At 44.5% G+C, this 26,597-nt stretch overlaps 1 protein-coding gene across 2 annotated transcripts in view; it reads left to right on the top strand.

Annotated features, from left to right (window-relative positions):
• Positions 1 to 26,597, top strand: part of ARHGAP10 (Rho GTPase activating protein 10) — a 127,234-nt gene that overhangs the window by 73,899 nt on the left and 26,738 nt on the right. For both annotated transcript variants that reach the window (XM_054172633.1, XM_054172634.1), the window contains exons 19-20: positions 11,551 to 11,701; positions 25,230 to 25,392. In XM_054172633.1, coding sequence (XP_054028608.1) covers positions 11,551 to 11,701; positions 25,230 to 25,392 — 314 coding nt within the window. The remainder of the gene's footprint in view (positions 1 to 11,550; positions 11,702 to 25,229; positions 25,393 to 26,597) is intronic.

Raw genomic sequence — 26,597 nt, 5'->3', positions numbered from 1 at the left:
CAATTTGTGTGTGGAAACCTGGGTATGGGGACTTGCCCTGAGATAAGGTCATCAAGCTGTTTGTTTTAAAGCTTTGTTGATATGTACATTTGTTTCCTGCTAGCTGGAAACCTAAAAGTACTGCTTTCATCTTGTGTCCAGGCTGCATTTATACTCCCAAACCATGGCTGTGCAGCAGTTGGAGTGGGTTGAGGAGTGGATGTTCTGCAAAATCAGACCAATGCTGAGACTCGACAGGAGGACACAGCCTCAAGCTGCACCAGGGGAGGTTTGGGCTGGATATTAGGAAGAAATTCTTCACAGAGAGATTGGCTGTTGGAATGTGCTGCCCAGGGAGGTGGTGGAGTCACCATCACTGGAGGTGTTTAAGAGGAGACTGGATGAGGCACTTGGTGCCATGGTTTAGTTGATGAGATGGTGTTGAGTGGTAGGTTGGACTTGAGGATCTCAAAGGTCTTTTCCAACCTGGTTAATTCCATTCTATTCAAATGCTGCAAGTAGTCTGTGCAACCTGATGTGTTGCAAAAATGATATAAGGATTGCACAGTGATCAAAAAGGAGATAGAAGAGCATTGAGAAAAGACTTGTTTAGCTTTTCTGCTGGTCGGTTATGGAGAAGTCTGTTCCAGGCAGAGTATTTCTGTGTCCAGGGGAGATGAGCTGTGGAAGTGGATCTCTAGTTTGAAACAAGATGTAGTAAGTAGACCCAAGTCAAGACATTATTTTAGCCAGGGCCCTGAGAACCATCTGCTGTGGAAGGGAGGCAAAGGAGCCCTGTGAATTGTTTTGCTTCTGTCACACAGCTGTAGGGGAAAGCCAGCCCAGTATCCTGGGCAAAGGAGTAGCATGTTCAGGTTTGATATTAAATGACCTTCGTATGGTTGTGCCTGGGACTCTCATGTTTTGTGCTGCCTGGGCTGTGTGCACCGTCACTTGTCTCCCTTCCCTTTGCAGATCTTTCAGGTCAGTGTGATTTTGTACTTGGCTGCCTTCTCCCTTTCCACCTTGCCATATCTGTCTGGTTTCCCTTGATTTCCATGTCCCATATCCTTCCCTTCACTAAAAAAGCATCAGGAAATGCATACTTGTATCTCGCCCTTGTGTTCATTTTGCTTTGAAGCTTTACCTTTCCTTGGTGTTCCTTTTCTTGAGGCAACAACCTCATGGGCTGACTGCAGCTGTGTGTGCAATGCCTGGGACAATATTTACTTGGCCTTTCAATAATCCTCTGATGAAAAGTGGTAGTCAACTTGGACCCTCAAAACCAAAAAGGTTTTGATTTCCCTTCTCCCCCAGATGAGTCTCGAGGGTATTTCTTTCCAAGGGAGTCAGACTAGAGAGCTCAGACATCTCTGCTCTTCCTTTCTGACTTGCTGGGCAGGAGAGCAGTCCCTCCATGGCAGCACAAAGAGCATGAGCGTGTTCATCTTGCTGTTGTCATGTTTTGGCTGCTCGCTGGCACGAATGTCACTATTCAGAGTGCTTATTTATTTGCCATTTGGAGATGCCTCAGTGGTAATGTGAGCCATTTTGGTTTCTCAATTCCCTGAACGTTATTTTAAGAGGGAAAATAACCCCCCCAAAAAAAATCAAAACAGGGATAAAAAAAGACATCTAAGAAATGAAAGAAGATTAAGGGAGGAGGTTGGAATAAAAAATCTCAGTGGGACTGGAATATCTAAACCAGCGTACGGGGGAGGAAAGAATAGTGAGTACAAACAGCAAGACTGCAAAACCAGAATGGAGATGAACATTACAGTGCAAGAAAATTAGCAGAGAAAAAGAGAAGGGCTAGACAGAGCTCCCTTATGGAGACTGGGAAGCCAGAGTCTGCTGGAAGGGGATAGGCATGGTGAAAGCTATCTTTCTCTAGGAGTCACCCAGCCTCTGGGCAAAGCGTTCTCCCAGATGTCCATCCTGAAGGCCTCAGCAGTTCCTGTGTATGAGGTAGATGCTTGTTTTCACTGATTTTTCTGTATCCATCTTCTTGTAGAGGGCAAAGGTTTTGTGTACCTTAGATAAAATATCTTTGTTGTAGCTTTGTTTCAATCAGCACATTTTTAGAGGGAAATCTTTATGAACATAAATGTTTTCACTTTTGTTACTCTAGGCACTTTGATGGTTTGTTGGGGTTGTTTTCCAAACTGAAAACTTAATACTGCTGAACTCTTAATCCAACATCAGCTTCATGGAGAAATAAGTCTTGAACCTTAAAGCCCATCACAGTGCAGTGTGGCGAGACAGAAGAAATGGGAGCAAGCAGAGTCATTTGGAGAGCATGAGGTGGCCCAGTCTGGTGTGGCACATGTCACCACTTAGCAGTACTAACCAGGACTTGTTTCAGCTTTTGTGGTGCTACAAGGGAGGACAAAGAGGCAGTGCATTGTGATTGTGATGGTTTGCTGTGGTGTGGCCATTTGAAGCCTCCCCAGGCTGCCTGTTTCTCAAGCCAACAGGTATTTGACTTGGAGGAGGGGGAAAGTATATTAAGATGCCTCCATTAGGGTGGCCGTATCTTAATTGTGACCTGCAAGTTGGGAAAGGTATTCAGCATGTGCTTAACTTCAAGCATGTAGCTAATCAGATGTGTCATGGAAACTATTCCTGAACTTCATTCAAATTAGATGCCTGAATGACTGGCAGAGTCTGAAGCAGAAAGGGCAGAATGCACAAGCAAGAAACTCACTCTGGTGCCTGGTAGAAGTCACAGCAGCTCTTTCATTCCAAACTCTTTAAACCCTTTTGCTGCCCTGTGTGTAGCCAAAAACCCTTCCAAGTGAGGCACATGCTCGTGGTGTGGTCAAGTGCCTGCAGATCTCTGTTTACAAGCCTACAGTTTTCTGCATCTTCATGTAGTCTGTGCATATGCAGGAGGTGTATCAAATCTCCACTCACGTTTGTGACTGCAGCTGATGACTGAGTCTGGATCAATACCTGGACTGGTGTGCTGGTAGGCTGCTCCAAGAGAAACAAAACATGGACCCATTCTATAATTGAAAAAGTAACTAAAAGTCTGTTGTGTTTTACAAAGCTAGATTATTTAATCTCTTTCTTTGAGGGTTTTGTGCTGTTGTTTCAAGTATTTCCTGCAACTAAGCAAGCCTTCATGTGTAGCTGTATTAGGGAAGGACAACCTTTTGAAAAGCCTCTCCTTGGTGCCAGTTGCAGGAGATGGGAAGAGGAGGTGAATCTGCTGGAGCAGTGGGCAAATGGGTAGGGATTTCAAGCATGGTCTGTGGTTAACTCTCTCATGTCCTTCCATGAGTGAAATATCTTGGCTGATAGCAGTGACTGGGCTGCCATTGGGAGCGTTCTTCTCATGAATTGTTAAAAGGTGGAGCGAGATGTGATACGGTGGAAGCTGCTGCAGCCTTTGGATCAGGAGTGCTACTTTTAGAAAGGCTGAGTCAACAAACTCATAATTCACAACCCATCAGAGGACACACGTTTTTAACCTTGGCATGCTTTCCTCCCCCCCACCTTCGTTTCATCCTGTCACAGCTGCCCTCCAGACTGCAATGTCATGTTTTACAGGCTGTGTTTAGTTTCTTCATTAAAGCTGAAATGTGAACTGCACGATGCGAGGTAGCCAGGCCAAACGAGTGGCTATTAGGGTCTACAGGTACAGCAAATTGGTCTGAAAATTCCCTCAGTTCTTTTATTGCTCTTGTAGCTTGCAGTTTGTTCAGAGCTCTGGGTTTGGTGCCTTTTGTATTAAGAGCAGCAGAGAGCAGATGTTCCCATTTCAGTGTGAGATCAAGACCCTGGCTTCCACAGCCTCCTAAAAGCAGCGTTTCATCTGGGGATGGGGAGTCAGGCTGCTAGGCAGATGATCTCAGCACATGGTGCCTTTGCAGTGAAGAAAAGACTGTCTTGGCTGGATCAATGTATGTATTTATTTATTTCCAGAGCTTTCTGGTTTGGATTCTAGCCAAGGATGTTTCTAGTCTTGACTTGTACCCAGTTGCTTTTCAGTCTGCATCCTCTCTCTTGCACCGTAACTAACTAGAGTGTGCCAGGCAACATCAAGAGCATTATTGATGCTTTCTGGTTGGTGCCCCCCTAGAGGCTTAGCTTCAGGGGGCTTATAACTCTTGAGCTGAGTTCTATTTCAGGGTGGGTTTTCTTTTTCCTTGTTTTGTTGTGGGTTTTTTGTGGTTTCCCTCCCCAGTATAATGATTGTGACTATTGTGCAAAGACCTCTGTGCTTTGTGGGGGAATTCAAGCCTTAAAATCCAAAGCCTCAGCAAATCTGTACCCTGCACAATCTCCTAGAAGCCAGTGCACAGCAAATCAGTTCTGCAGCGAGTAGATGCTGCAACACAAAAGTCAGCATGACCACATCCAGGGAGGCCCACCTGCATGGGAGAGGACATGCTGGTGCTCCTGGGGATGTAAGCTGCTTCAGGACCCTAAGTGAGACATTGATATTTTTTATTGGAGATTTTGTAACCCTTTTCAAAAAAGGGTTTAATACAGTTTTTATAAATCATCAACTTCGTCACGTTTTGGACACCAAATACAGATCCTGTTTGGATGTCAAGAATTTCTTGTGCATGTGTCTTGCATTTACTGAATCATGTGTCCGAGAAACAGAGGAAGACAGGGACCATGATGACTGAAATGAAACAGATTGATCTAACGTTGCCCACGGTAAAGTAAAAGACAGCAAAGGAAGGAACTGCAGTAGGAAAGGATCATTTCTAGAGGCTTCACTACACCAAAAGTGTTACACAATTGTTAGAATTGGTGCAGAAACCAGATTTCAATTAAAACTTTTGTCCTATCTCTCCAGAAGTGAATTTCTAGTATGATTACATTTTTAATAGCTCGAATTGGATTCTGCAATCCCTTGAAATAGGGAAGGAAAATGAAACCATCAACTGCTCCTCTTACTGAACGTGGCTTTTACTGTGGAAAAATGGATTGCAATTAGTGCAGAGTTAGTGGCTGGTGGTTACCATTAGTGGCTGATTAGGTGCTTATCTTCACCTTGCACTTCCTGAAATGCTTGTATCTACAGGACAATTATAACTTGACATCAAAGGCAATTGCTGCTTTATGTTTGCAGAAAGTGGCAAAAAATATAGAAGGCACAACCACTGTCTTCATTATCTTATAAGGAAAAGAAAGTTAGACAGCCTTATCAGGGCAGGAGCACACCCTGAGCCATTGAGACATTTAAGCCCTTTTCTATTTTTTTTGAGCATCTTTGTCTCCAGTACAAATACAAACACATTGTTCCTGTTTCTGTACCTGCTGCTGGATCTAACCTGAACTGGGTTTGCATTGCATTGAAAAGAAGCCAAGTCAAGGCAGGCCCATGGTGGTGATAAGTTTTTCTTGCACTATTAGCTGCTGATTTAGAAAGCATTCTTTGCTCAGCACATACAATTGCCAGTTGTCATGGAAATGCAGGGGCTAGCAGAGCCAGAAAGTGTATTAGGGCAGAGTGGGATATGTGGTCTGGGTGGGTGGTGGTTTGTGTTGTTCAATAAACATTAGCTGAGGTGCCTGTGTGCGTGTTTTATTCACCAACTGCAAATGAAGTATGTAGTGAAGGCAACATACCCAGAAACCCACTTGTCCTTATGTCCTTGTCTTGAAGTGCTGTCCTCTCAGAAGGAGGATTGTAGCAGTGGAAGCCATGCCACTAGGATTTGGCAAGGCTGTGCAGGTTCTAGCCTCTTTTGCATTAAACAGCAGCTTCTGGTGCTCTGGTTCTTGCTTGTGTAGCCAAAGGAAACAGAAGCATGTTCTGTGTGGTGGGGTTTGAGAGAGTGAAAGGGGGTTTTGTCTTGTGACAAAATCATGGCACCGTATTAAGCTGTTAATGGTTTTTACAAGTTTATCCTCATTAGCTTTATTACTAAGCCTCCATTTTTTCTCTCCCCTCTTTTTTTCCCCCATCCTGCTCTGTCCTTTGCTGTTTGCCTCCCACTGATTTTTTTTTTTCTTTATATTTTTTTTTAGAGGAAATGTTAATTACCCCAGTGATACAAAGCAGACAGAGATGACCTGATGTCTGGGTCTTTCTAAAGTGATTCCTGGCAAACACACTGAAATTCATTAATTAGTTCTGCTTGAGACCAGAAAGAACAGATCAGTATTCTCTTGTAGCAGCAGAATCTGATCTACATTTCCGTGTACAACTGTACATCTGGCCACAAACTCATGCAACAGGTCAAGTTAAAACCTCCCAGCCATGGGGTTTTTGGAGTTTCTAAAATCAGCTCTAGGAAGAGCTGGGGATGTAGAGTCCAACACTCTTGTTGCAGTTTAAGGGGAATCTGGCAAATTTCCTTGGGCTGCTGCCATGTGGATCTGCTGGTAGAATACAGTATGATAATGTGTTGAATTTGGCTCATTGCTCTCCAGAAATGCTTCCACAGGCTTTGTGGGACACAGGTTTAGGAACTGAAATGGTTGTATGTAGGGATGGTCTTGGGCTCACTGCTCTGGACGGAGCTGTTATTAGCACTGTATATCCAAGATAGTTTTTGTGGTTTGTAGAGCCTTGTAAAGTGTTTTTGTACAACTGCATGGGCAGGAAGAGGTCAAATATAGCAGCATTTGAAACTGCTCCACAGGATTCTCATCTCTCGTGCTGTTGTAACTTTACAGTGTAGACTGGAAGACTGATCCACTGCTTAAGTCAGTGCGCACTCTGAAATGCTGCTTTCACGTAAGATCAGACCATTTAAAGTACTGGGCTGGCTGAGATTGGACTGACTAGCAGTGGGGTTTGTCAGCTGGTAAAGTGTTGGGTGCCACATGTGTATTAGTTTTGCTCCTCTATGTGAATTATTCCACTCAGCTTCTGAGTTTGCCCCCAAGTAGGTCAACAGCAGGATGCCAGTGCTTCTGAGAACTTAGTTGTGGAGAACTGATATTTATATATCTAAAGCAGTTTGGCCACAGTCTCAACAGCTGTGTAACACTGGATGTGACAGTGCAGTCTGTGAACTTTGAGGTTGGTTTAGTACATTTTTATTGCTTCCTGAATGAGGTAATTCAAGGAGTGGACTTCATTCTTGTCTTCACACAGGCACTAGTGTTAGTAACCCAGTGGTGTCCGGTGCCAGGAGAAGGGGCAATGCACACAAACTGGAACAGAGAAGGTTCCACCTAAACATAAGGCAAAAATTCTTCCCTTAGTTGGTGGCAGAGCACTGGGACAGGCTGCCCAGAGAGGTTGTGGATCCCTAGAGGCATTCAAACCCCACCTGGACCTGTTCCTGCGTGATTTGCTGTGGGTGATCCTGCTCTAGCAAGGGGGTTGGACTGGATGATCGTCAGAGGTCCCTTCCAACCCCTGGGTGCTGGGAGATGAGACTTCTACTTCACAAGAGGGGTTCTGTGCGTTTCTTTCATATAGTAGCAAGCAGACCTTCTATTAAATAGCAGGTTCCAGTCCTGTTCTTCCACCGGATGGTTTCCACCTGACTGGATATGTGTCGTTTCCTTGTCATGCATCTGGTAGCAACAGCTTGCAGTGCAAGAAGAGGTTATGAAACATAGACAGGTGTAGTCCCATGCTGTTGTGCAAGTCAGTCAAAGCACAACAATGTCATTACCATTTCAGGCGCTTGTGTCGTGTGTGTGTGATTTTGACTTCCATCTCCTGTGCATACACAGTGTGTGTCTGACACACACCTCTTTGCTCACAGCAGGGATCTTTTATTAGCTGTGCAACATTTGTACTTCAGTGGTGCTTAAATGATTAATAAGGCTAGAAGCAAATTTGAATAAAGCCAAAACAAGAGGAACTTTTCTCCCCCACAGCCCAGATAAAGGATGCCTCCCTTCTCAGGCAGGCGCTCCAGTGCTTCTGTCAGTGCAGCAGCAGAATATCCATTAAGGCATGATGGAAAGGACTTGTCTCTTTAAGTGAAAATCAAGAAAGAGAAGCTGAATGCTCTGGGTGCACTTCTCGGGGCAGAGGCTGACCTTCTGCTTGCTTTACCTTTGTAGAGCTGTAGTCTGAGCTGCAAATTGGCTTGCAAGAGAAAGTGAAAGCAGCTCTGGTTGTGGGTGGGCTGTACTGGGGTTTATTTTCCTAATGAAAAGACAAGAAGAAAATACCACAGCAGGGATGAACACAATACGAGCTGCTTCAGCAAAAGTGACCCCAAATACACCTTTCCATGTAACACATGAGGGCAGAATGTTTCCTGTTTCTTTAATATAACCCCCCCCCCCCCCCCCCCCAAACCCCAATGATCTTCCTAGTGGTGGTGATGTGTGTGGGCCTTGGGGGATGTTTGTTTCTGTGTCTCTGAATCCTGCAGGGCAGCTGGTGATACCTGGGGGGGCTCATTGCTGAGTGTGACAATTAGTCTGTTTGCCCAGCAGGTAGTCAGGGGTGGGGAGGCTGCATTCTCTACTTCATAGCAAAGTTCTTGCAGGAATCCCTTTCTGCTCTGTGGAGGGAGAGAGTGAGCGCAAGGACAGAAGTGCTCCAGCTTGTAACATTGCATCAGAGAAACGTAGGAGTGAGGGAATGGAGTTTGTGTGGTCCTTTACTCTGGTCTCAATGACTGTACAGAAGGAAGTGGCTTCATGCTACTTGGGAGCTCTTGGGAGCTGACCTCTGCTCCCTAGAAAGCAATATCCTGCTTACTGACTTCATCTCAGAAATGAAACTTCCCTACCAACCTGTTACAAGGAGCTGAGAGCAGAGTGAGGTAAAATAAGGGATAGGGCTGATGCTCTCCTGAGTGCCTTGAAAGCAGAAGGGGACTGCAGAAGACTGCCTGCCATCAGCCCAGTGCTCTGGCTGGATAGCACTGGGCTGCTCTGAGCAGTGCTGTTGGGAAACACTTGTCCCAGCTCTGCCATTAAATGAAATGCACACAGAGGTGATACAGTTACCATCGGAGTGAGAGAGAGTACTGGGTACCCTAGCTTGTGTTTGATTATGAGACAGCTCATGGGCAGCACATCTGCCACCCGTGTCACTGTGAGGTTAGGCAGCATATGCTGGACTGCTGCTGTCTGAAGTGTAGCTTCACTGCTTCAGTATTCTCTCCTCTTAACTGGATAGGAGTTTCTCCTCTATAAACCAGAGCATACTGACTATATTTTTTTTTCACATCACACAGCTACTTGCAATTAGAAATCTACTTGGATTCCTACCTGCCTCAAATTCATCGTCCTGTCTGGCACTGTCATTGAGAAGGGATCACCTTTATGGGTTTCTGTATTGTGTTTTGCTTTGGGGACTCTGCTGGTTTCTTATGCTAACAGTTTCAGAAGAGCATCTTGAAATATTTGTGGGAGATGAGGAAAAAGCACTTAAGAACTTTGCAGCAACCACTGCAAGTCCTCTAACTGCCTCCAAGAAGACTCTTCTCTTGTGAAGTACTCCTGGAGAATACCTATTCTCCTCACCATCTTTAATTTCAGTGGAGATGGCCTGGATAAGGCAGTACAAATAAACACAGCTGTGGGATGTGACATAGGAACAACACACTGAAACCTCTTGGCAGAGAGCTGTTTGCCAGCGAGCCCACATGCAGCGCCTGGCCTGTGGAAAAGCTGGCATTTAAAGTTGTGGCACTCTGCATTTTTTCAGCAGCAAATATTTCTTCCTTTAATTTCCACATAAGGGGGCAGTGTGGGACTGTTAGCCAAGTGCCATCTAGGTGCACGCTGGATTTTGTTATGATCATGCCTTGCATCATGGCTTGAGAAATGGCTTTAGCACTCGCAGCACAATTAGAGCTTTGTCACTCTCTGAGAGCACTGCTGGGGCTGTCCAGGGGAGAACCAGGTTGGACTCTTTCCTTTCTTCTTTATAAATATTTTGGGTTTGGAGAGTTCCTTGCACTGTTTGGCTCGTTCTCATAATCCTTCATTCATGGGCATGTGAAGGAGTAGGAAACACTGGTATGGGGAAGTTGCTGTGGGGAGGGTAAAACCATGCAACTTCAACCTTCACTTATGGAGATGGAAGGGCTAATTCCCCTGGAGCTTTCCTTTGCACACCTTCTGTAGGCCTCCAGCCCGCTGCTGCCCAGCTTTGGAAGTAGGACCATTCTTCAGTTTTCATGGAAAATGGTATTTCTGAGTCTTTTGTAGCAGTACAGTCTTCTACATGCCAGTACTGGAGTGACGATTTAAGTGCTGCAAACCAGTGGGGATTCTGGCTCATCTTATTCCTCCATGTGTTAATGTGCAGGGTTAACAGGCCAGGCTATGATGGCATGTAGAGTTTCTTACACTTCTCACATGATGTCTCTAATGCCTACTTATAGCATTTTTCTCACCTCTAAGACTATTTTGGCTGGCTTTTAGCTTCATGCTACACCTGACATGTGCTGTAATAACCCAAAAATGGCTTTTCTGTGGCATTTCTATATACTTTCTACATGAATTTCTGCTCCAGGAACAGCTTCTCCTTCAAAAATTGAGTGTGAGTCTTGTCTTTATCATCTTTCCTATACAGATAGATGGCAATGTGAAGGTGCAGAGGAAGAGACCACTATGTACTGTTTGATTATATCTCCATTATATATAGATATATAACATTATATCTATATTATATCTGTATTACCATGTTGCATTGCTGTAAGCTGCTGTATAGACACAAGGCTTGTCTTGTGCAGTTGCTGTTTGTGTTTATCTTTCTCTGCTGGTTTGTTGTTGATGAAATGCATATTAAGCTGACTTGTTCATGTGAATCTGCCATGACCACTAGTGAAAGGCTGCTGCTGAGTTGTGCATCAGTGTAGCGGTCACTTTGAAGAAGTAAATCGCCATCATTGGACTGTGCCTTGTGTGTGACAGTTACAGCAGAAATGTCATCAGGCTGAGTCAATCTGGGTTGCTGGTGACTCCAGAGAGGAATGACGTGGTGTTTTATACGGGGTGGTGCTATGCTGCTGGTGGTGGCTCAAAAGATGGAGTGGTGACAAAGAACGCCCTCTGGTTGCGTGTGTCCTTGTGAGTGCCATTGTTTGCCGTGGATGTGAGTCGATACGGAACTGCAAGCTCAAAATGTCTCACGTGCTGTGCTGCTGGGGATTTCTCAGTGCAGGCACTTTGCCCTCAACGTTTCCCCATGGGTCTCTCCAAGAGCATGCTTTGGTGTTTGTTGTTTGGGGGTTTTTGGATTAAAATGCCCAACGTTGCAACCACAGCACAGGTGCTGCAAAGCCAAGCTGCAGGTCCCAGCTAAAGCTAGAGAGCTTTCTGTTCGCTGGCTCATAAAGTTTGTATCCCTCTTTCCCCCCTTCTCTCCTCCAGCCGAACTGGCAAGTATGGCTGCAAATATTTTGCCTTTGGATTATCTGTTTTGCAGCTTGGTTAACGTGCAGACAGTGCTCTTGCTTTATTTTCATAGGATAGTGCAGTTATTTATTTATTTACAAAGCACTCATTAAAAACCCACGGCATACTCCCAAACTTGAAGGAATGGATTTTTTGGCTCCTGCTTGGCTTTGAATGGAATCCAAAACAAATGTTGTTTGATAATGGTTTACAGTTGCATTACACAGGTTGCTCTTGGTGATAAATAATTAACACCCTTTGTGTTCTTGATTGCAGATTTTCAAAACCCTGCCTGATGCCACTTTCCCCGAGCCAATCTCTATGTCAGTGTCTCCTCCAAATGCCCCACCAAGGCAATCAAGAAGACAAGGACAACGTATTAAGAGGCCTCTGGCTGTTTACAATCTCTGTCTTGAGCTGGATGATGGTAAGATGTTAGCAGTAATTTCAGGCTTTGCAGCAGATGGGCTGCATATCCTATCTCCAGTAGATGTTTTCATGTTTCATTTGTATGTGTTTGCATGCACATGCATGCTTGTTTAATTGCTTTGGAGCACACAGAGAGGCAAGGAGGGTGCAGAGAAAGGAGAGCACAGACAGCACTGTCCTTTGACATATGTTTAAAAGTAGGACAGGCTGTCTTAGATATACTTTTTTTTCCCTCTGAGAAAGCAGCAGCTCCTGTTCCTTTGGGGAAATCTCTTTGACCTCTACTGAAGATTACACAGCCATAAGATAAATGGAGAGAGAACTAAAATTAAAGCAGATCTTTTATGAGAAGAGCTAATGCACTCCACCGTTAAATTCATCTGGATTAAAGGCTCAGGTCACCACTGCACTAGAGACCACTACTGCTTCACTTGCATCTTTAATACCTTGATGTAACTAGCAGTAAATACTTGTAAACTTGCCTCACAGTTGAGAAGCTACAAAACCCCAACACACAAACTACCTTGCTTTTGCATAGAGTCTGCTGTAGCAGCACAGAGTGAGGCAAAGGGTGTCTAACGTCTTACACATTCTGACTGTGGGCCAGCAGCATAATCGTTTTCCTGAGATTTCATTGCTTGGGGGTACTTACAGTACTGAGAAGGCAAGTCAGGGCTCATTTTGTGTTACTGTTTTTCTCCACCCTATTCCCTTTCTTCCTCCCAATGTTGTTAGTCAATTGTCTTTTCACAAGAAGAATCATGGGATCGGGGCACAAAGTCCAGTTATCAGCAAGTCAAAATAAACAGGAAGGTTTGGCACTTGTGCAGCAGTGCAAGATCCACTGATGAGCTGCAATTAAATCAGCGACCAGCAGTGGTTGGTTTCATAAGGAAAGAGCACAAATATCTACAGCAGCTGTTAAGTGCAGGTTTTGGAAACAAACTCAGGACTGTTTGTTGTCTCAAAGCCAGTTTTACAAAGAGGCTGCAAGAAATACACTGTGCCTGCCATCAGCTTGAATTCACCAGAGAGGTACAGAATCTCTGTGCCTCTCTTTCCTTGCATCAAGTATGAGGCTAATTGCCTTGGCTAGGAGGAGGGCTTTAAGGAGCATCAACTTAAAAAGCTTAAACTGTGTTAATTTGAATAACATACTGACAACAGCTAAGAAAGCTCTGGGATTGTATCTGCAATAATAAATTGATCCTCATTTGAAAAACAAAACAAAACTGAAGCCACTCACAAAGTTGTTTAGGTCTGAGTTTGAATATGAATCCCAGCAATTCTCCAGTTCCATGGTGCAAGGAATTTCACTTGGGACCTCAGTCCACAGTGACTTTGACCCTAACGCAGGAGGCAGAAAGTATTTGCTGGATTATTTTCATCATAGACCCAAGAATTCAGTGTTACTGTTGAGGACTTGTTCATTTTCTCCTAAATGCAGGCCCTGGTCTTGTCTAATTGGGGCATCCCAACAAAGAGAAGAGCTGGGATTGTTAGAGGCTGTAACTGTTCTATACCATGCAGGAATTTGGTGCCTGGCTGGCAGTTTTGGTGTGGGAAATTGCAGAATCCATCTTTATGCATGGTAGAACTGTGATGGAGGCTGAACTGCTGCAGTTCATAATGGATGGCACTGAGTTTCAGTGGGGTCTGGAAACAGTATTTCCCCTTGTACCTTCTAAAGCAATACCTTCTGTAGTATCTCCAGGCTGTAGTGGCAGTGGTGTTCTGTCTGTTGTCACTGGTGGTAGGTCCCAAGGATGTGCTAATACTTATTTTAACATGGGGGATCTCATTAATGTTTATAAGTAGGGTGAATGTCAGGAGGATGGAGCTGGATTCTTCTCAGTGGTGTCCAGTGACACAACTTGGATTCCTGGAGGTTCCACCTAAACATGAGGAAAAACTCTTCCCTTTGAGGGTAGAGAGAGCCAGAGCCCTGGAGCAGGCTCCCCAGAGAGGTCATGGAGTCTCCTCCTCTGGAGGCATTCCAAAGCTGCCTGGATGTGTTCTCGTGTGAGTTACACTGTCTGATCCTGCTCTGGCAGGGGGGTTGTACTCGATGACCTCCAGAGGTCTCTCCCAGCCCCCCCCATTCTGTGATTTGTGTCTGTGTCAGTGAGGTGGTCAGCAGCAGGCTGTCTGGCAGGTGTGCAGTTTCATGGCAGTACAGTACCTTGAGCCCAACTGCGTCACTGCATTGTCTGAGGAGCTACCCCACTGGATGCAGGGTGCACCATCAGCCAGACTCATTAATTATCTAGTCATCTAGGAGAGCTCAGTGCCTCCAAATAGGCACCATGGCCTTCAGCTACTCTGTTCTTTGGAGAAAGGGGGGGAAGGAATAAAAGTGAGCCTGGGCTTCGTTCCATATTTACCTAGTTTCTTGGCTAGCAAATGCATGTTTTATAACTGCTCTTTGGAAGATTTTATCCTGTGTGTGTTTTTAACAGGAAATTAAACATTAAACCCCTTCCCTCCCCCCCCTCTTTATTCACAATGGCATGAGTTAAGCACCAGGCATAAGCCAGTGTTTTGTGTTTCCTGGATATGGCAAAATTATCATAATCTTGTTTCAAAACCAAGTAGCTGATCCATATTTATGTGTAAATATATTTGTAGACAAATATATCTCTGCAGTTATTGTACTTACAGATAAATATTTTCCACGCCTTGGAACCAGAAGTATGTTGGAGACAACAAAAAAAAACCCAACCACCAAACAACACCACCCAAATCTCAGCGCTGGAAAACTCCTTGTGTGTGTCTTGCTTTCAGGATTGTTATGCAAACCAGGAAATTGTTGGAAAGGCGGAAACAAGTCTTTAAGGATCAGCTGCTGCAGGGAGTTCACAGGCTGCAGAGTCCCCTGCTTGAGCTGGAATCGCAGGGCCGGGGCCAGCTTTGCTTTTCAAAGGCACGTTTGCAGGTCGGGAGGCTTCTCGAGTGCACACACAACCTACGCAGCAGCCACCCAGAATGTCAGTGTGACATAAACACTGCCAGAGCTGATGGCTGAAGAACACACGCGAGGCTTGATAAAAATCTTGATTTTTGCCTTCTAGTAATTAGCCGCGGAGCTTTCTGCTAGCACCTCGATCTGCCTTGTGCTGGCACGGAGATGATTAAAGCCATTTGCAAACCATTCGAGCAGGATATTTACTACATAAGGATCTTCATTTCCTGAGAGGCAGACTTAAGTCAGAGATGATGCTGCCTGGGTTTGGTGTTTTGGGTGGGTGGTATTGTGGGTTTGGATTTTTTTGTGGTGTGTTTTTTGTTTGTTTGTTTCTGTTTTTCTCTCCACCTCTTCCCCCTGTGGTAAGCCAGGAACTGAATTGTCTCTCTGAAGTTTTTCGACACCTCAGTGTCTCAAGCAGAGTTGGATTTAATGGGGAACCCTGAGCTACTTTCATATGTAGCCTAACCCCAAAGTTCTTCTTTCAGCAAAATGCAGATTTGGCTGAGATTTGTATTAGGATCATTTCCAGAGCTTGCTTGGTTGGTGGTGTGGTTTTTTCCCCTTCTTAAGTGAAAACACGAGATCATTTTATGCTTTTTTGCCCTCCCCCCCCCCCCCCTTTTTTTTTCTGGAAATGGTGTTTTAGTTTGTTGCATTTATTTATTTGTTTGTTTTCATTCTCCCCTCTCCTTTGATTTTTTTTTTTTACATTGTTTTTTCTTTCCCCCTTTTTACTTTCTGAATTACTTTCAGAGCATGTTGAGTAGCAATGCAGAAGCTCCTGGGGTTTGCAGTCCCCCAGCTAAGCACAAACGACTTTGCATTCTCTGTCTCCCTGTGGCAGAGGGAGAAAGAGGGTTAGCTAGAACAGGGAGTTGCTTATCCTCTTCTCCTACAAATGGCATTGCATCTTCATTTCCCATTTGGTCAGTCTATAGCAGAAGAGAACCCTGTCTATGCTTCTTGGAGAAGACAATGCAGAGTAAGCTTTGTTCCCTCACAACTTTATATCTGTTATATTGTTTTGTAGCAAAAGCAAGCAGGGCTTTGGGTTTTTTGACCTTGTTTCATTGCCAGAGACTCAGATTATTGAACTGTTTTGCAGGGGAGCTAGAGCGACCTGGCCCAGCAGGAATGATGGTGTTAGTGTTGAACAGAAGTAGCTCTTTTTGATTTATTTGTTTCTGGTGGGAATTGGAGTGAGACAGTGGCTTAAATGGGATAACAAATTAATTTGCATCAACTTCTGTGGCATTCAGTTTGGAAGAGCCCTTTAAGAGGTGATGAGTGTAATGGTTCCACAGCTGCCCTCATTCCCCTCCTGTCATCCCTTCCTGCCCCCAAACAAATAAGTAAAGACCATAAACTTGATTTGGAATTACTGAACAAAACCCTGAGTCTTAGAGGCAGCCTTGGGTTTGTAATAAGGTGACTGGTCTGCAGTCCTGGGATGGCCCAGAGCTGCAAGGTTGCAGGTGTGAAACCTGGCCTTGAACTCTTTCTATTTCTGAATCTGCTTCTTGGAAGTGTTTCTGGAACCTGGCACATAGGAGAGGAAATGGAAAGAAAAGCAGCTACATAGGCACATCAAAAAGCCATCAGGGCTTGCAGCACTTGCTTACAAAGCTGCTGCTAACAGCTGAGCAGCACGCAGGGCTGGGCTCTTACAAAATAGGTGCAGCACTATGGGTTGTGAGGGGAAGGTCAGCACGGCTGCTGCTTGCCATGTAGAATGCAAGACAGTCTGTACTGCACCTTGCTGCAAGAATGGTTCCTACAATTCTCTCTGATCTGTCAGCTTTTTTCCACCTGATGGCTTTGAGTAGGATGAGTGCTCCAGCTCTGCAGCCCAAACACAAGAAAGACGTTGGAGAAGTTCCAGAGGAGGGCCACAAAAATGACAGAGGACTGGAGCACCTTTCCTACAGGAACAGGCTGAGGGATTGGGGATGGTTGGCCTGGAGAAGGCTCCAGGGAGACCTTAGAGCAGCCTTCCAGTACCTGAAGGGGCTACGGGAGAGCTGGGAAGGGACTTTTTGTAAGGCCTCTGAAAGCTGTGGGACAATTAATTTCTCATCTCATTTGTCAGGAAGCAGCTTCAGTTCTTCACTGCATTTTTTCATTATTTTTTTTTTAGCCATGGAATGAATGTGTGGCATCTGGCCAGCCTGGTGAGGCTGGAGGTCATGTGTGGTTTCCTGCCAAGTGAGCTCTGGTGAAAAATGAGTAATCTTGGAGTTTGGATGCTGCTCTTGTAGCATACAGAAATCAAAAGGAGGAGCACTGCTGCCTGCATCTGTCTGATTTCTGTTGGATTTCAAACCGTAGTTATGTCATCAGTTTGCAGCCCAGCCTTGTCTCCACGACTGCTTTTCCATTGCTTGAGGGATAAATTGGGATTCTTTACCCATTTTAGTTTTTGCTTGCTCAGCACAAAGCTTCCCTCCACTTCTCTGTGTCTGTGGGGATTTATTGACATAAAGAAGCAATTCAAGCAACATTTCCCAGGAATTTTGAGAGGGGACCTGCAGTGAGAGAGACGTTCATTGAAATAATTGCTTGCTATTACAGGTTAAGTGTATGTCTGGAACGATGATCCTGAAGGTCTTTTCCAACCTAAATAATTCTATGAGTCTATGATGGTTGTTTAAAAGTGAACTTTGCATTTTAGAACAAGTATCTAAAAGGAGGAGGGCAGGGTCTGGTCCCAAAACTCCACTTGCCCCAAGGTAACCTGCAGATGAGCATATTTCTCTCCCTTTCCTAGTGCAAACTCAGACACCCACCTTTCTGGCTGCAATTCTTGAGTTACATCAGCCAGTCTTGAGGCAAACTCTGTCTGGTGCAGCTTCCTCTTTTATTTTCCATTTTTTTTCCTGGCAATCTGAATCATGATGGAGTTAGGAAAAATAATCCATCTACAGGAGAGCTCCTTTGTGCCTCCGATGCACGTGCTTGTACTTGCGCTCTTTGGGAAAACATATCAAAGCTGGCCTCTATCTGAGGAAAAAACCCCTGCAGTCAGCACTAATAGTTGTGTTAATTATTTTGTCTGAGAGGGGGAAAAATAGCTGGCAGAGACCTGATTCTTAATGTCTGTGTTGTGAAAGATGGCACAAGACTGATGGGCATGTGGGCTGTCTGCTGTCCATTTGCTTCGTGAAAGCTCTCTTGGTTGCAGGGGTGTGAGTTTGTCACCTCTGAGTTTATGTCAGAGCTAACTACACTCTAAGGCAGTACTGCAGTCTGTAGGAGCTGCTGCACACTGAGAGCCCTTTTGATACTGCCAAGCTATTTTTCTAAGTGTCTGCAGGAATGTGATTATTTGGAAAGAGTGAAATCACTTTCTTGTTTAGTTTTCCCATTTTCTGTGATTATTGTTGAGCACACAAATAGACCCTTAGTAGCTTGATTTTGTGGGACTTCACCTTAGGCTGGGAACTTCTGTAGTCTGGAGCTGAGTAATAAACAATTCTGTTAACTAGTTTTGTGATGTGATAAAAGTACATTGTCTTAATTTGCTCAGAAACAGATGAGCTGACTTCATGAACTGAGAAAACCCTAAAGAACCAGAAGCCTGCCTGAGTTTGCCTGGCTGTTGGTGTGATTACAGCAGGATGAGGTCTTCTGTAAATGGTGGACAAAGAGTGTAGCCCTGCATCTAGGAAAATATATCCTTGACTGCAGAGTCCTCTGGTCTCTGTGACTGTCACACAAGGTTTTCTGCATTAGAGTTACCTCCAGCTTTCTGGGAATGGCTAAATCCCTTCCAGAGTGGTTGGAACCTGCTTCAGTAGGAGGGTTGGACTAGGTGACCTCCAGAGATCCCTTCCAGCCCTTTACTATTCTGTTATTCCCTATCATGGGATCACTTAGAGTTTTATTGACTATGTGAGACAACTTCTCTTCAGTTATGTTTTCCATGCCTGTTTCTGTGGATGCTGAAGCTGTAGCACATGGAACTAAGCTCTCACTTGGCAGAGGATACTTATGACACTCGTATTTCTTTTCTGTCCCCGATCTGTGTATGAGGTTCCTGTTTAAAATGAAAACATAGAACACAGTCACAAATTAACATCAGAGCAAAGCTGCTTTCTACTTGGATAAACCTCTGTCTTATTGTGGGAAGTTGGATATTTATGGTGAATGAGTGTTTGTTATCGCAGAGCTGGCTGCAGCTCTGATGCTGATGGGGGAGGATGGGTGGCTGCACAGCACTGCAGCTGCTGCTTCCCCATCTCACGATGCAGAAAATGTCAGACTTGAAGGGGGTAATAGGTGTTTTGCATCATCTGAAGTTTGCTCTCCTCATCATCCCTTTTCTAGGGATGTGACTGTGTGACTGTGTTGAAGTGAAGTAAGATGTCTTTTATCATCTTATTTTGCCACATCTCACTAGAAACTGTCATATAGTTCTCACTCCAGAAATACTCACTGCCATGAACTGCTTTCATCCCCTAGCTACCATTAAACTATAGATGTTGGTTGTAATGTTGATGCTAAGGATTAACCTTCCTTTTAACAGTGAAGTATTTGATTCTTTAATTTACTGAAGCTGAAATTGGAAGAAAACTCTCTCACTCAAGCAAGTACCTCATGGTGTTAGCTCTCTGGTGTTCATAGTTTTTGTTACAAGTGGGGCTTCTTTCTTTTTTGTTTTGAGAATTCTTGGAGTAAAGATCTGATTATTGACACTGCCAAAGTATTTCAGGTTTTTTTTCAGCTGTGAATGCCAGCAAAAATATTCTTAGACTAGCCAGATGGAAAGAAGAAGAAAAGGCAACTGGGAGGCATGTCGTGCTCAGTTAGGTATAAGCTAAGTTCAGCTTTCTGGTATGGAGAGTCTGAGAGCCTTTGCTAGCTGAGGCTCATCCAAACAAAATGGAAAAGGACTTGAGAATTATGTATTTGCTGGAGACAAACTAGATGAGCTGAGTCTTAGTTTGTAGAGGTACTTCCTTACCTGGTGGGGATTTTTTTTGTTGTGACAAAAGGCAGGGAGGGAGGGAAAGAGGAAGGTCATTTTGGTTAGTAACCAAATAGTAAGGACTACCAGTTAGTACAGTAAACCAGTACAGACAACAGTTAGTACAGACAACCAGTAAATGCTTAGTATCACCTGGAAGATAAGGCTGGTCTGAACTGTGAACAGCCATGAAGGCAAAGCATGAGTGTCTCTTGCAGAGGCACAGTGAAAGCTCTGAGGCTTGGATGAGTGTTGTGATTAGAGCCGACACACAAGAAGGTAATTTAGATGACAGTTTAAAAGGATCCAAGCAGTCAAAAGATTCAAATGGTATGCACAAGGTGGTGAGAACGTGAAACAAGTTTTAACTGTTGAGAGTAAAATTGGAGCTTGCACCTATTTGCGTAGGATGAGGAGATGAATCGTAGAAGCAGCTTGGTGGCAACTCTGGAAAGATGGCCAAGCTGGAGGCACTCAGAGGCTTCCCACAGATATAAAGAAGAAAAGGTGAAGAGTTGATGGCTGTAGTGTTGACAAAAAATGTATGAGATGTCTTACAGACTTGCTGCTTTTGTACTGAGAACCCTCATGTCCTTCATCTGTTCTGGCACTCTTTAGCACCCAAAGATGAGAGTGTAATGGGAGAGAAAAGGGAGGGGGTTTGACATTTTCAAGGAGAGAAAGTGAAGGCACCAAGAACACCAAACTGCATGCTGAAGAATGATAGAAATGAGCTTGAAAAGAAATCACATCTTCCCTGTTTTCTGGTGTAAGAGCTCATTAGAATTCAGGTGGTAGGAAAGAAGAGCAGGAAGTTTCTGGAGCTTCTCTTGGAAAGGACCTGTCAGTCGGATGTGGCAATCAGCCTTTTCAGAGAAGGGAGAAACCTGACAGTGCTGGAGGTGAAGAGGAGTCAGAGGAGAGAAGCAGTAGCAGTATTAAACTGTCAGTGCTAGGAAGCCCCTGCATATGGAGGTAAAAGGAAAACCATAAAGCTGATTTCATTCCAGCGATGTCCTCAACACACTCTTTAACAAACCATGTCAAATCTTTAAAGGCCTTTTAATCTCCAGCAGCTTAGGATGTCTGCTGGCTCCATGCAGCAGGATACAGAAGGGGGGACAGAGGAAATAGTTAGCAGTCAATATATGTTGCAAGTTTTGAAGAACTGTTAAAAAGAACTTGGATATGAAAATCAGTGGGGGGTGTGTGTCCTCACTAGAGGAATGATGGTGAGGTGCTGGAGTGGGTCCAGAGAAGGGTCTGGAGAACAGGGCTGGTGAGGAGTGGCTGAGGGAACTGGGGGTGTTGAGTCTGAAGGAGTCTGAGAGCAAAACTTACCTCTGTAACTCCCTGAAAGGTGTTTGGAAGGGATGGGTGTTGGTGTCTTCTCCCTGGTAACAAATGATTGGAGGAGAGGAAATGGCCTCAAGTTGCCCCAGGGAAAGTTTAGGTTGGATATTAGAAGAAATTTCTTCACTGAAAGGGTTCTTAAAGGCTGGCACAGGCTGCCCAGGGAGGTGTTTGAATCCCCATCCCTGGAGGTGTTTCAGCAAGGCAGAGATGTGGTGCTGAGGGCCATGGTTTAGCAGCAGCCTCAGCAGAGTTAGAGAAGGGTTGGACTCAATGATCTTAAAGGTCTTTTCCAACCAAACTGATTCTTTGATTTTACTCCTGAGTTTCTTTCCCACCCCACAGGGGTCAGGTACATGGGGGCAGTGAGTGGCTGTGTGGGCTGGGCCTGAACCACAGCAATTCCAAAACAGCAAAATCCTTTACAGTAGCATTGCACTTATAAAGGAAATCCTTCAAATACCTCCATACACCACAAAAAAACCCCAAACAGAACACACCAGATATGAGAGCTACTATAATTATTAGCACTGCACATTGCACAGGTCATGCTGGAAAGAAAGCCTAACAAAGTGAAGATATGTGTTAATCAGGGAGTGTATTAATTAGCAGCCAGCTGATACTACGTTACCTTTATCATCTGCTGATGCCTTCAGACAAGGGCTTGTTGGAAGATACAGTTTGACCTGACAGAGGATGGGCACTAATCAAAGCAGGTTGCTAAAATTAATCATAGAATTATTCTGGTTAGAAAAGACCTTTAAGACCACGAAGTCCAACCATTATCTGGCTTTGCTGAGCCTGGTGCTAAGTCATGTCCCTCAGCACCACATCTCTGCTTCCTTGAAACACCTCCAGGGACAGGGATTCAACCTCCTCCCTGGGCAGCCTGTGCCAGTCTTTGAGGACCCTTTCTGTGAAGAAGTTCCATCTAATATCCAACCTAAACCTCCCCTGGTGCAATTTGTGGCCATTTCCTCTCCCCCTATCACTTGTTACTAGGGAGAGGAACCATAATAAAGAGGTAACCAGGCACAATTTTGTGGCCTCTGCCATGCACAGAAGTTTCCGTGATTTCTGAAGTTAACAAAGCTTTTTGTCACCACCATAAAGGATGAAATCTCTGTACTGTTGAAATTAATGGCAGCTATATTTCAAAGACTTAGGTTTTGAGGATGTATTATTTTTAGTCATGAAAATGTGCTAGGTAATCATTAGTCTTCTGGTTTTGCAGTTACAGGGAATTGCCTTTCCTTGATTGAAGGGATGGTTTACAAACAGCTTTTGGCTTTGTTTACAAAACCAGGTAGCTGCAAACATCAGGCATGTGAAGTGCCTTTGAAGGTTTTCCTGTTGAAGTACCTGATTTTTTTAGTGTTCCAAACCCAGTCCTGCTCTTGAGAGTGCAGTGAGTACTGACCGTGAGAAAACACTGGCTTGGAAAGGAAGGGAAGGAAGAAGTAAAACTTGAGGAAAGCTTTACCACACAGTTGCATTTGTGATAATGTCAAATACAATTGCCTGTGTGCTGGGCTCTCCAGTCGTGCCCCTGCGGTGCGTGACTGAAATGCTTTTGCTTTAACTCTTGGTTTCTTCTCGTGTGCTCTGAGAAACAATTCAACAGAACCCCCCTGTGCTGTCTGCAGGGAGGTGTGGCCAGCTGGTCATACTCAGAATGTTAAAGAACATTCTTTAATCCTTGATACTGCTGGTTTAGTAGCATTCAGTGAATGGCTGAGGCAAGGGGGGGTTGCATCTAATATGCTGTATGTAGTTTGATCAGTACTCCGAGTTGGGAAAGAACTTGTGATGAATTAAAAGGACTCAAGTCTGCTCAGTTTGAAGGAATTTGTGAAGTCAAATTGCAGTATTACTGTCTAAGCTCTCAGATCTTTATCACTGTGACACATACTTCTGCAAATGAGATGTAATTAATTAGTTTTCACCTGACACTCCCACGGCTCTCATGTCGTGTCACGTAACCGTGCGCAGCAGCAGTGTGGCCCGGGTGCAGCGAGGAGGTGTGAGGTGAGCAGGATTGGGCTGGAGCCTGGGTGACTCACTTTGCCAGGTTAACGTTCTCCTCCTCACAGCTAATCACACTTTGTTACTACAGGCTAATTTAGACCCTTAAATTAGCAGCTGCTTTAGGGAGAAATTTCCAGATGATGACTTTTATCATTTTGGTGTTTTCAGCTGTATGTCATCGTACTCTCTAGGGGAGATGTTCTCCGAATGCTGCTGGGAGGGGGTGAGGATGAGGTGGCTGGGGAAGCAGGCTTGTGTGCTTTTGGAGCAGGAGGAATTGAACTGGTTGAAGCAGTAATAAAAAACTATGAGAAGAATTTTTCTTTACACATTTATAGATTTGATTTTCATTGTCCACATTTCACTGTTGTTGCATTTCTCATTAATTAAGGGGGGAAAAAGTAAACTATTGCAACAGTATTGCCTAGGCTTGATGGAGTAGAATTAAGCTCAGTTGTTCACTGTGCAGATGCCAATTCACTTAAAATTCTAAGCTACAGGTCTTCACCTTGTGCTGCATGTGGGAGGCACAACTTGTCTAGCATGCACAATATTGTAACAGCTTTTGATCACATTATTGTGATGCTGTGTTAAGACTTGGTGGTTCATTTCCTCCTTCTCTCCCCGCAAGAGTTTGGTCTGGAAGGAGCAGAAGAACTCTTTACCAAGACTGTGGGATCTAATCCACTCTAGAGTGGCTTCTTGATTGTGGTGGGGGGGGGCTTGTTCACAAGTGTTAGTTGGAGTAGGATGGACAGAAGAGGAAAGAATGTAGGGAGCTTTGTAAAGGGGGGCTGGAAATTACTCTTAAATATTAATTATCTGAAAACAGCCACAGGCCCCATTTGAGACACTGAGCTCAGCTGTGCTGAGCACCTCAGTCACTGAATCATAGAACTGTTGTGGTTGGAAAAGACTTTGAAGATTGAGTCCAGCCATTCTCTAACTCTACCAAGTCTGCTGCTAAGCCATGGCCCTCAGCACCACATCTCTGCCTCTTTGAAACCTCTCCAGGGATGAGGATTCAACCACCTCCCTGGCCAGCCTGTGCCAGGCTTTGAGAACCCTTTCAGAGAAGAAGTTTCTTCTCATGTCCAACCTAAACTTTCCCTGGGGCAATTTGAGGCCATTTCCTCTACTCCTATCATTTGTTACTGGGGATAAGAGACCAACACCCATCTCACTCCAACCACCTTTTTTGTAGTAGCAGAGAGGGTAGTTTTCCTTTCAGCCTCCTCTTCTCCAGATGAAACAGCTCCAGCTCCCTCAGCTGCTCCTCACCAGCCCTGTTCTCCAGACCCTTCCCCAGCTTCACTGCCCTTCTCGGGACCCACTCCAGCACCTCAATGTTCTTCCTGTAGCGAGGGCCCCACAAGTGAACGCAGTACTCAAGGTGATCATCCTCATTTCATACACCTCCTTTAGAACTTCTGAAATGTGAAAGCAATGTTTAAATACCCATCTGAAAGCAAAAAGCTGTGCTGGTGAAGGTTAGCACTGCAGCAGAGAGCCTGCTCTTTGCATAGCTGTGTCAGCATGGTTTGCTGAGTGCTGGGACATGCTGCTAAGCTTTTCTGTCTGGGATAGCAATGGTGTGTCTCTAACATTTTCTTAAGCAGTCCTATCTGGATGTGTTGCCTCCCGAGTGATATCCTAAGAGCAGCCTGTGAAAACAAATAGTAGAGCAGAATGCAGTGACTCCTCTTTAGAAGTAACCATTGAAAAGGAGTAATAAAAGTAACATTCTTGGGTATTGCCTGTTTGTCAGAGATCTCCTGCTTATGCTGACCTTTCTAAATGTCATTGTTTCGTGTTTGATAGATTGTGCTCCTGGTACCTGGGAGCCAGCGTTTTCTCAAGGGTGTATTAACTTCTTTTTAGAGAGTGTGTTTGTAGAGAGGCACACTGATGTGTTAGTCTAAAAATAACCTCCCAAAATCTAGTATTTCATCCACCTAAAACAGGTGCTGAAAGGGGCCTGGGCAGTCCTGGTCTCAACAAGAGAGTCTGGTGATAATGGTGGGGGAAACTGAGCATTGGTATCTTCTGAGGAAGTGCTGGGGGACTGCTTGTCTTCCAAAATACCCTGTGAAGATGGGACAGGAAGGTTTCTTCTTGTACTTATTTCAGCACAGTTACCAAAGCAACTTCTTTGGCTCGTGAGCAGATAGATTCTTTTCATATCCTTCTGATTTTTGCTTTCTTTTGTAGCTGACAGCCACACTTCTCCCAGAGAAGACACCCCAACCGGGAGTACGGATTCTCTTTCTTCCCAATCTCCAACGCCTGCCTTTTCCAGCAGCCCCCCTGGGCTCCTGGATGGAAATCACTTCATTATGGACAGTGGAGATCTTGCAGGCTGGACAACAAATCTGTAAGTAAACTGAGTATTAAGTCACAATTTTTCCAGCAGTCTGCTTGTGCACAGGAAGCACATTCCCCTGTGCAGCGTGGTGGTGGGTCAGTGCTCTGTACAAGTTGCATATAACTCTGTTTTCTTCTCCCACAAAAGAAGGACATGTGTGTATGTTGTGGTGTTGCTTAGAGCCTACTTGAATGCTTGAAGGAAAGAGATGTTCTTTTTCTACAGAAACGTAAGAGCATTTCACTGGAACCTGGAAAAGCTTTAAATATGTATATCATTTTTAAAATTAATTATTTAGATAGTGAATATCTAAGTTACTCTGCATGATGTGTTACCCCAGTTTTATTCCAAGACAGTGTCAAGCAACACTTAGATGCAGGGCTCTTAGGATCGAGGGCCAGTTTTGGGTTAGGATAAATACACTGTGACGAGGGTGTGCTCATTAGCTGCTGTCTATGAATATTGTTTTGTTTGAACACACTGAATGTCTGCTTTCCAATTAAAGGGCCTTCTCCCCTTAGCAGGTTCTGTAGATGCCTAGTTTTTGAGCATCCCTTGTGCTTAGCAAGACCTGACAATTACAGCTTGAGTCTTCCCTCTGCAATGTGTGTTCAGGTTTGGGACACAGAAAGCTGAACTTGGTTCTTGCATCAGAAGTTGAATTGAATTCTCTGGTTTGCTATTCATGTGAACTGTAACATATCAAGACAAAAATTTCCAGCCTTCAGTGCCAAGAAGATTGAAGGAGCAGGTCTGGAGAAAAGATTTGTTACAAATATTTTCCACAATGGCATTCTGGGTAGCCTGGGCTGCTGGTGGAGTCAGGAGGTGTGTGTAAGTGTATGTGTAGGTGTGCGACCCGTGAGAGTACAGAGAGAGCCTTAGGATGGGTTTGTATTCCTGTATGCACACACAAATCATTAACTGCTGATTAGAGGACTTATTAGCCAGAACAGTATTTTCTCATCTGTAGTGAAAGAATTGCAGGTTTAGAGTTAGTTATGAAAATGTTTCCTCAGTAGAGGACTGAAGTCACTCTTTTGTTCTTCTCCAGCATTGCCCACTTGTAGCAGGTAGGATTAGCAAGTCTGATGAAGAGAGGTGCAGGTGTGGAAGCTGGGGTGCCTGGGGAAGCAACCATTAGCTAATGAGGGAACACAGTGACATTGGTGAAGTCACTTCAGAGCATGAAAAAAGGCAGTGTTGGCTTTATC

This window comes from Dryobates pubescens, chromosome 24, assembly GCF_014839835.1.
Source record: "Dryobates pubescens isolate bDryPub1 chromosome 24, bDryPub1.pri, whole genome shotgun sequence".
Taxonomy (NCBI): domain Eukaryota; kingdom Metazoa; phylum Chordata; class Aves; order Piciformes; family Picidae; genus Dryobates; species Dryobates pubescens.
The sequence above is the reverse complement of the archived record's forward strand: the minus strand, read 5'-3'. Positions and strand labels throughout refer to the sequence as shown.